General features: G+C 41.1%; 1 protein-coding gene across 1 annotated transcript in view; it reads left to right on the top strand.

Annotated features, from left to right (window-relative positions):
- The first annotated feature begins 52 nt into the window (after positions 1-52).
- Positions 53-10,981, top strand: part of Kntc1 (kinetochore associated 1) — an 86,382-nt gene continuing 75,453 nt past the window's right edge. The window contains exons 1-5 of the mRNA XM_029566611.1: positions 53-184; positions 5,629-5,795; positions 7,311-7,431; positions 9,226-9,341; positions 9,661-9,739. Coding sequence (XP_029422471.1) covers positions 5,667-5,795; positions 7,311-7,431; positions 9,226-9,341; positions 9,661-9,739 — 445 coding nt within the window. The 5' untranslated portion in view covers positions 53-184; positions 5,629-5,666. The remainder of the gene's footprint in view (positions 185-5,628; positions 5,796-7,310; positions 7,432-9,225; positions 9,342-9,660; positions 9,740-10,981) is intronic.

Below are 10,981 nucleotides of genomic sequence, written 5' to 3'. Positions count from 1 at the left end.
GGGGCGACTTCCTATTTCGATTGTGAAGGAATTTTGGCCTGCGCCGGCCTCCGTGGAAGGGGTTGGTCGTGCTATTTCCCGCCAATTCAAAGCCCTAACATGGAACCCTAAGAGTAGGGGCGGTTGCGTGAGTCAGGAAGAGGGGTGAAGTACTTGCGACTATTTTTAGTTTCTTCAGTTGCAGGTGAGGAGGGTCAAGCGTGCTGCTGTAGGGAGTGGGAGGTGGGGTCAGGCGGAAAGCGCCGTTGCAGCCCTCTAGATGCTTGAGGGAGAAAACTTGGAGGCGATTGTAGATGGCTGGCCGTCTGAGCGTTTGTGGATCGCTTCAAGGGCAGTGCTTCGTCTTTTTATAATTTTATGCTCGCCCATCTGTTCTCAGCCCCGCGCTCAGTGATCCCAGTTATCTATGAAGTGATGTCACTAGTCTGTTTAGTGCCTCTTCCCCACCCTCCACTAATCAAAAGCCTCATCTTGAAGACCTGCCTTTCGAAACGCAGCACCTTCCACTCCTGTGGAAGGTCTTGTAGCTGCCTGAACTGTTTCTGAACTTTGGTATTCTTCCCGGTCATTGCGTCGTTGTTCCCCTTGAGCTTGACAAGGTTTGGCTTCCTGTCATTCAGGTCTCAGCGCCTCTTCTTTTTCCAAACAAGTCCCTAAATCACTCCCGCCTCCATTTATCTGAATATTGTAGTCTTCATTGTGTTTGTATGAGCATTTATTTGTTGGGAGGCATTCTAACCGCTAAAAACGAATGTTTATTATAGCCTTTACTTGTTTTATGTTTCCTTTCAATGTCTGGTGTTCAGGAAGGATTAACTTCCTGAACTGTAAATTATTTAGATAAAATGAATAAAATTGCTGAGCACAAGAGTACTTGACATTTTTTGGTGGTGATTATTCGCCCAAGCCTGGAAACCCTCAGGGCTGGGAATGTTGCTCAGGTGGTAGAGTGCTTGCCTAGCATTTGGCTCAGGGTTTGAGCCCTGGCAACATATAAACTGGATCAATCTTTGCTACATAGCAAGTTTGAGGCCACCCTTGGCTGCATGAAATCCTGGCTTAAACAAAACAGACGGGCGTGGGGTGCATGCCTGTAATCCCAGCACTTGGGAGGCAGAGAGGCAGGCAGATCTTTGTGAGTTCGAGGCCAGCCTCGGCTACATAGTGAGTTCCAGGATAGCTGGGGACAGACAGGGAGACCCTGTCTCAAAAAGACCAAAAAAAAAAAAAAGCTGGCGGTGGTGGCCAGCACCTTTAATCCCAGCCCTAGGGAGGCAGAGGCAGGTGGATCTCTGCGACATGGTGGCCAGCCTGGTTCACACTGTGACTTCCAAGGGGGCTATGACTAGAGAGACACTGTCAAAAAAACAACAAAGAGACAAAACAAACAACAAAGTATCTATATATGATGGTGGTGTGGTGGTGCAGACCTTTAATCCTATCACCCAAGAGGCAGAGGCAGGTGGGTCTCTATGAGCCTGGTCTACATACTGAGTTCTAGGCCAGCTGTGGCTACAGGGAGACCCTGTCTCCAAAGAAAGAAAAAGATGTATATACATACATAAACTATAATGACATTTTCCTGTCTCATAACTATTCTTTTACAATGGCTCTTAGTGCAGTGCCTTGCACTTAACAGGTATTCAGAATACATTTGTTGAATCAGTGAGTAGGGAAGGCCTTTGAAGTCCACATTTGTTGTACAAATGCAGGAATCAGATCCATAAACTATTTACTCCAATCTATCTCTTCTATCTTAATCTCCCAATTCCCACCCAAATATCAGCCACTTCAACTGTTTTTAGCATGCTTTTGTTTCTTTTAACTTGATTATGTTCTTAGCAGGAACCTCTGCCTATATTCCTTAAATTCCTAGCTCAAATGTTAATCTGTTTCCACAGGTAACAAATTAGCAAATACTTAAATACAGTGTTTGAAATGAACCAAGCATTGTTGAGTGAACTTTTAGAACTCAAAGCCCTGACTGTATAGACCAGATCAGGCTGACCTTGAACTTTCAGTTATCTCCCCTGCCTTTGCCTCTGGAAGGCTAAGGTTATGGGTATATGCCATATTTTATTTTCTGTGCATGAGTGCTTTGCCTGCATGCCGGTAGTGCACCTGTGTCATGCGATGCATGTGAAAGCCAGAAGAGAACTTTGGATCCCCTAGAACTGAAGTTGTTAGCCTCCATGTGAGTGCTGGGAACCACACCGAGTTCCTCTGTAAGTGCAGCCACTCTTTTATTTATTTATTTAAATTTATTTTCTTCATCTTTTTGAGACAAGGTCTCTCTGTTAGTCCCAGATGGCCGGAACTATGTAGGCCAGGGTGGTCTCCATCTCACAGAGATCCACCTGCCTCAGCTTCCTGAATGCAGGGATTAAAGGCGTGAGCTACTGTGCCTGGCAAGAGCTGCCACTCTTTAACCTGGAGCCATCTCCCCAACCTCTTGGACATATTACTTAAATTTTTTTTTTTTTAGCCTGGTGTGGTGGCGTACACCTTTAATCCCAGCACTTGGGAGGCAGAGGCAGACAGATCTCTGAATTTGAGGCCAGCCAGGTCTGTATAGCCAGTTCCAGGTGAGCTGGGGCTACAAGGAGACCCTGTCTCAAAAAGACCAAAAAAATTTTTTTTCTTTTTTACATTTATTTATGTGTGCTTATGCACATACGCACATGTGCTATGACACAGGTGTGTGGAGGTCAGAGGTTAACTTTTAGGGAGTCAGTTCTTTCAGCCATGTAGGTTCTGGGACTGGAACTCAGATTGTTAGACTTGGTGGCAAGTGACCTTACCCACTGAGCCATCTCGCTGTATTACTATTTTAAGATTAAAGATTAGAAAATTGAGGACTGGAGAGATGGCTGAGCAGTTAAGAACACTGACTGCTCTTGCAGAGGACCTGGGTTCGATTCCCAGCACCCACATGGTGGCTATGAACCGTCCTTAACTCCAGTTCTAGGGGAATCTCAAGCTCTTTTCTGATCTCTGCAGCATTACACGACATGGGCACACTCACATACATGCAGGCAAAACACTCATACACATAAAATAAAAATAATAAAGTATTAAAAAAGATTAGAAAATTGAGAAGGAAGATTATGGTACGTGTCCTAGAACAACTGGCTAGTGACTGTGAAAGCAACCAGCATCAAGTCAAAACTTGTTTCTTCCTTACATTGTATCTCCCTTGAACTTTTGGTTTTCCTTCTTGCACTTCCTGAGTTCTGGGATTGTAGGCATGGAATACCACACCCAGTTTATGCTGAGCTGGAGATGAACCCAGGGCTTCAAGCATGCTAGACAAATCCAATTTATTCCTTCCACCCCTTTTTTAGGAACAGGTTCTCACTGTATCGAGGCTAGACTAGAATTCACTATGCAGCCAACCTTCACTGGCCTCAACCTCCAAGCCTCCTGCCTCCACTTTTATTTAATGATGGTTAGAGTCTGAAGTTACGGGTGGATATGAGACACTGATGTGGGTGCTGGGACTGAACTCCGGTTTTCTGCACGAACAGTATGTGCTCTCCATCTCCAGCCCCTCTCATCAAGCTTATTGTTCCTCATCAGTCATATTCCAGGGATATTTTCTAACTCAGTATTCTATTCCTACCCAGTTCACAGATGATATGAGTTATGTAAATCTTTGTTAATGGCATGGTTAAGGTTTCTCCTAAGGTTTCAGGTGTAGTCTGGTGTAGAAACCCAGTTCTGGGGCAGAGGATAAAGCTCTGCGAGAATATTTTTGCCTACCATGTATAAAACCTTGGGTTCCATCTCTGGTACCATACACTCAAACACAAGAAACCCTAATATCTCTCTCTCTCTCTCTCTCTCTCTCTCTCTCTCTCTCAGCAGCTCAGGCTGGCCTTCAAGCCAAGGAAGACCTTGAACTTCTGATCCTCCTGTGTACTACCATACCTGGTTTATGTTGTGCTGGGAATTGAACCCAGTGTTTCCTGTATATAAGGCAAACACTCAGTAGATCTATGTCTCTAGCGCCTCCTTATTTATTGATTTATGTATTATGTATTATGTTGCCGGTTGTCCTGGGGACTCACTATGTAGACCAGGCTGGCCTCCAACTCAGAGATCTGCCTGACTGTTGAGTGCTGGGACTATAGGCGTGCCACCACGCCCAGCTCATTATTATTATTATCTTTTAATTTTTTGAATTTTTTTTTAAATACAAAGAAAATATTTTTATTTGTGTATCAAAGACTAAGGTTAACAGTTGATGTCAAGACACAAAAAGTACTTGAAAAGCTACAGCTGATAACCACTGTTGGATTCAATCTCTCTTGATTTTTTTTTGAAAGCATTTCTGATAACCTCTCAACTGAATCTTAAGCATGATATATCCAAGTGACAGAATTACAGTTTCTTCCATTAGACCACAGTGTCTTTCTTTTTTCTTTTTCTTTTTCTCTGGACTAGGAATTTTTGGGGTCTTTTTGAGATAGGGTCTCCCTGTAGCCCCAGCTGGCCTGGAACTCACTATGTAGACCAGGCTGGCCTTGAACTCACAGAGATATGCCTGCCTCTGCCTCCCAAGTGCTGGGAATAAAGGAGTGTGCCACCACACCTTGCTTATTTTTATTTTATGTGTATACATGTATTGCCTGCATGTATATAAGTGCACCCATGTTGAGCAATGCCTGTGAAGGATCAAAGAGGGCGTCAGCTCCCCTGGAACTGGAGTTATGGACTATTGTTAGCTGCCATGTAGGTGCTGGGATTCAAACCCAGGTGTCCAAGAACAGCCACTGTTCTTTAATCACTGAGCCATCTCTCCAGCCCCTATTATTATTATTATTATTATTATTATTATTATTATTATTATTACTTTGTCTTTTGGAGACAGGATCTCCCTGTAGTCCCAACTGGCCTGGAACTCACTATGTAGACCAGGCTGGTCTGGAACTCACTATGTATACCAGGCTGGCCTGGAACTCACCATATAGACCATGTTAGTCTGGAACTCACTATGTAGACCAAGCTGGCCTTGAACTCACAGAGATCTGCCTGCCTCTGCCTCTCAAGTGCCACCACACCTGGCTCCTATTATTATGTTTTAAGAGGAGTGCTGCAGTAGTAATGGATGTTCTTTTGAAATAGGATCTTAACTTCTGAAAGAGTATCCTGGGCATTCCTCTCTTGGATCCCCTCCAACTCGTAAGAGTCTGGTCTCACTTTTCCTTAATAAATTTGTTTGCTCAATAAGTAAATTAATAAATACTTATCTTGACATAGCCCAGTCTGACTATAGAACCTGGGCTTATGCTGATAAAAAGTTTATTTCAAATGGAAACTTTTGATAGTTTCAAGATGTTGAGCATACAGAACACTATAAACTCTTGGATGCATTGATAAAATTAGAATTGTTGTCTTGTATTAAACAATATAATGTTCTCTGGTGATAATCATAATGTAGTTTCATTTATATTTCTACACTAGCATGTCTGGTGACCATAGAAATAATAACATCAAAAATGAAGTTTTTAAAGTATTGATAGTAGGTTTTTGTCTTTTTGGCTTTGAGTAAGACTTTTTTCAGTACCTAAGGAACTGGATTCTATGCAAAAAGATAATTTGGTCTGTAATTTTATGTTGTAACAGGAAAGATATTACTTCCTGACTCAGACACTCGCAGAAACATGTGGAATGATATTGAGCTGTTAACAAGTGATGATACAGGAAGTGGATACCTGAATGTTGGTTCAAGAAAAGAAAATGGGACTGCATTGTACCAAGTAGATTTGCTTGCGAAGATCTCCTCTGAAAAGGTAATGATTTTGATATTGACTGTTTTATGCATAAAACTTGCAGGTATAGTAGCTCCACCTTTAGCACCTCTTGCAAATCAAGGTTCAGACAGAGACTGTTCTTCCCCCTGCATCATCTTAGGACCAGTACTTCGAAAGCTGAACACTTCATAGCTTCTCTTGACATATCATACATGTAAGATGTTTGTAAGCCAAATTGGATGTGGTGGTTCATTTCTGTAATCCCAGTATTCTGGAGTCTGAGGGGATTGCTGGAACTTAGAAGTTCGAGGTTAGCCTGAGTCATAAAATGAGTCCAGACCAGCTAGGGTAACGTTAGCAAGACACTGCCTCAGGGCTGGAGAGATGGCTCAGCACATACTGCTCTTCCAAAAGACCTGAGTTCAATTCCCAGCAACCATGTTAGGTAGCGCACAGCTGGCTGTAACTCCAGCTCCTGGGGGATCCAATGCCTCTGGCTTCTGTGGGCATCTGTACCCATGTGCACATACCCATACACAGACATACACATAAATTAAAAATAAAAATAAGTCTTTAAAAAAGACACTGTCAGGCCAGTGTGGTGGAGCATGCCTTTAATCCCAGCAGGCAGAGGCAGGCGGATCTCTGTGAGTTCAAGGCCAGCCTGGTCTACATAGTGAGTTCCAGGACAGCTGGGATTACAGGGAGACACTGTCTCAAAAAAAAAAAAAAAAAAGACAAAGAAAGAGACACTGTCGGGGTTGGAGAGATGGCTCAGCGATTAAGAGCACCAGGTGCTCTTGCAGAGGACCCTTGTTCAATTCCCAGTACCCACATGGCGCCTACGAAGCATCATTAACTCTAGTTTCAGGGGAATCCAAAGCCCTCTTCTGACCTCCCTGGCATTGCACAGCATGGGTGCACTCACATGCATGTAGGCAATACACTCATACACATAAAATAAAAATAATAAATTTTAAGAAAATTAAAAAATATTGACTTAGCTTTTTCTTTATCATAGGGATATGTACCCTCCAGTTCACAGTTCACCATGGTCTCACTCCCTAGTTATAGGTGCAGTACCCAGGCTTAATTCATTTGTTTATGTTAATCCCTGGCTTCTATAACATTAGGTTAACCATTGGGATACAAGGGATTATACAAGATACCTTTGCTCTTCCCTGTCCATTTTGGACTATATTCCTGGAAAAAAAATAAGATGCACCATACAGCCAGGCACATGCCTTTAATCACAGTGCTCAGCAGGCAGAGGCAGGCAGATCTCTGAGTTCAAGGCCAGCCTGTTCTACAAGTGAGTTCCAGGCCAGCTGGGGCTACAGGGAGACCCTGTCTCAAAAAGAAAAAAAAAAAAAAAAAAAAAAAAAAAAAAAAAAAAAATGCATACAAAGGAAAACTTGAAAACTAAATAGACAGACTAAAGAAAAAAGCCCTGTCCAGTTAATGTTTTAAAGTGGTATGTGATGATACTGTTGTTAGAAATTATGAAACTTATATATAGTTATTTAGATTTGGTCATGCTTTCCCCTCCCACAGGCCTCGGTGAGTCCTAAGATACAAGCATGCAGCTTAAGTGATGGGTTTATAATTGTGGCAGACCAGTCAGTGATACTGCTTGATAGTATATGCAAATCACTTCAACTGCATCTTTTATTTGGTAAGTAATAATGAAATACATTGAGAGTTAGATGTGTATTGCCACTGATTTCTTTTTTTTAAATTATTTATTTATTTATTTATTTATTTATTTATTTATTTATTTAATTTATTGGTCTTTTCGAGACAGGGTCTCCCTGTAGCCCTAGCTCTCCTGGATTCACTATGGAGACCAGGCTGGCCTTGAACTCACAGAGATCCGCCTGCCTCTGCCTCCCGAGTGCTGGGATTAAAGGTGTGCGCCACCATACCTGGCTTATTTATTATTTTTATTTTATGTGTATGAGTGCATTGGCTGCATATATGTGAGTGCACCCATGTGGTGCAATGCTGCGGATTAGTTAAGGATGGTTCGTAGCCACCGTGTGGGTTCTGGGAATCGAACCTGGGTCCTCTGCAAGAGCAGTCAGTGCTCTTAACCACTAAGCCATCTCTCTAGCCCCTGCCACTGATTTCAAATGGCCTGTGCTTTCTCCATTGTTTATAAGTCTCAAAATTAGCTGAATGTCAAGAAAATCTTGAGTATCTTTTTGTTGGGCTCTAGGCTTAAAAGGTGCTGACATACCTTGCCTCAGTATGTTTAAAGGGAAACATATGTGTAAGCAATGATTTAGTTTTCTTGCTTTTTTTTTTGTTTGTTTGTTTCTGGTTTTATATTTGAATCGTATGTTTGAGCCGAGTTGTGTTTAAGTTCCTAAATCTTTATGTTTTCATTGCCAGCAGGTATTTGAATACTTTTAGGATCTATCACACTATAAAAAAAAATCTTCAGAATACATGTGAATTAATTATTTGATTTAAAGGGCTTTAAGTGCCTATGAACATAAATTGAGTAGTGGTGTGAACTTGTAATCTCAGAACTTTGGATGCTGAGGCAAAAGAAATGTGAGTTAGAGGCTATCCTGGACTAGACATCAAGTTCTAAAGTCAGCCTAGACTATATAATAAGGCCCTATTTTTTAAAAAAAGACTTAAGGGGCTGGAGAGATGGCTCAGTGGTTAAGAACACTGGTTGTTCTTGCAGAAGACCTGGGTTTGAATCCCAGCACCCACATGGCAGCTAACAACTGTCCTTAACTCCAGTCCCAGGGGATCTGACAGCCTCTTCTGACCTCCACGGGCATTGCATGACACAGGTGTACTTACCTACATGCAGGCAATACAGGGATACACATTAAAAAAAAAAAAAGGCTTAAGTGATGAGTCAGTGATTATGCTGAAATTAAGTGAAAATAGGAGATGGGCCAGTATTGGTGCCCTCACTGTTGTTTTTGTGTGTTTGGTTGATTTTGCTTTGCTCTGCTTTGCTTTTGTGAGGCATGAGTTCAATATATAGCCTATGCTCACCTTGAACCCATGATGTAGCCCAAGCTAGCCTCAAACTTGTGACCTTCCTGTCTCCATCTCTCATGTGTTGGGATTATAGACATGCGCCACCATACCTGGCAAAAAATCAGTTTAAATCATTGACTTTTTGGTGATAAAATTTACGTTTTAAAAAAAATTTTATTTATTATTTTTATTTTATGAGTGTGTTATCTGTATGTATGTCAGTGCACCTGTGTCGTGCAATACTGTGGATGTCAGAAGAGGGCTTTGGATTCCCCTGGAGGTAGAGTTAAGGACAGTTCGTAGCTGCCATGTGAGTGCTGGGAATCGAACCCGGGTTATCTGCAAGAGCCGTCAGTGTTCTTAACCACTGAGCCATCTCTCCAGCCCTGATAAAATTTACATTTTTAAAATGAAAATAAGCATTTTTGAAGGAAGCTTAAAACTTTGATTTTGAAATTTTCAGATACCGAAGTGGATGTAGTTGGCCTTTGTCAAGAAGGAAAATTTCTTTTGGTTGGGGAGAGAAGTGGCAATTTGCATCTTATTCATGTAACGTCAAAGCGAACATTATTCACTAATGTAAGATCCTTTGTCTTCTATTTTCACCTCAATATTCTCTTAGACTACTAAAACTCTAGAAAGCCATTTCTTAGCCTGAGTTTTAAAGTAAAAAAGAAAAGTTTCATTATGTTAAATTTAAAAATCATTTAGAACAAAGTAAATATGAAATGGAAAAATTAAGCTTTGAAGTAATTGAGCATGCTTATTCAAAATTGTTTTCCATTTTCAAGATAATATGTTTAAAATATAGTCAGTGTTATTGGTAATTGATAAATAGGGTTTGAACAGTAGCCTATTCCCTCATTATTTTTCTGGGTTTAATCTTATTTGCAATTAGGCTTTTGTTGAGAAAGCTAATGATGAATATCAGTGCACGTACCGGAATCTCATTATTGAGAAAGATGGTTCTAATGAAGGTAAGTTTTCTTCAATTTTTTTTTTTTCATGGTTTTGATGAATACTCAATCAAGAATTCACTTTTATTGGGACTGGAGAGCTGGCTCAGTGTTGAAGAGCACGTATTACCTTACAGAGGACCTAAGGTGAATTCCCAGTTCCTATACTGGGCAGCTCACAACAACCTATAACTCCAGTTCCAGGGCCATTCGATGCTTGTGTCCTCTGTAGGCATCTACATTCTTGTGCACATACTCCCACACAAACACATCATACATATAAATTTAAAATAAAAATAAATTTATTTTCAAAATTCCTATTTATGTTTAATAAAGTATAAGTTCATTGTTATGCTACCTATAGTATATTAAATTTTCTGTCTAGAACACATTTTTTGGGGGGGAGGATGTAGAGTGAATGTTGATTTATTAAGGAAAAGTGAGAAAGAATGCTTGAGAATAAGAGAGCATTCCTCTCAAGGGAGGAATGCTGCCAAGAAATAATTTTATCTTAGCTCTTTTCAGAAAAATAGGAATTTTTCTTCAATTTTAACTTTTTTTTTTAATGTGTAAGAGTGTATTACCTACATATATGTGAGTGCTCCCGTGTTGTGCAATGCCACAGAGGTCAGAAGAGGGCTTTGGATTCCCCTGGAACTGGAGTTAAGGATGGTTAGTAGCCTCCATGTGGCTGCTGGGAATCGAACCTGGCTCCTCTGCAAGAGCAGTCAGTGCTCTTAACCACTGAGCCGTCTCTCTAGCCCCTCAATGTTAACTTTTCAAAAAATATTTTATTATTTTTATCTTATGTGTATGAATGTATTACCTGCCGTCCTCTACATGTCTGAAAGCCTCACACACAAGATTCTCTGTCAAAATTAAATGGTGTAAACTGGCACCACCTCCAGGTCTGCCAGCTAAGGGAAGAGCAGAGAGCCAGGGCCTCTGAAGGCAAGCCTCTACCAACACTTCCAAGGGGATAAGAGCTTATTTATTTATTTATTTATTTATTTATTTATTTATTTTATTTTATTTTTACAGTTTTGAGTGTTCTAGAAATTACAAAGGAGACGTACTCCTTTAATGTTTGTGTGGATTTTAGCACATTTGGGAAAAAATATTTAAAAAAATTTTTTTAGCCGGGTGTGGTGGTGCACGCCTTTAATCCCAGCACTGGGTGGCAGAGGCAGGCGGATCTCTGTGAGTTCAAGGCCAGCCTGGTCTACATAGTGAGTTCCAGGCCAGCTGGGGCTACAGGGAGAC

The sequence above is a fragment of the Nannospalax galili genome, unplaced genomic scaffold (genome assembly GCF_000622305.1).
Source record: "Nannospalax galili isolate Female #2095 unplaced genomic scaffold, S.galili_v1.0 scaffold218, whole genome shotgun sequence".
Taxonomy (NCBI): domain Eukaryota; kingdom Metazoa; phylum Chordata; class Mammalia; order Rodentia; family Spalacidae; genus Nannospalax; species Nannospalax galili.
Note: the sequence above shows the minus strand (reverse complement) of the source record. Positions and strands in the feature narration are given on the sequence as shown.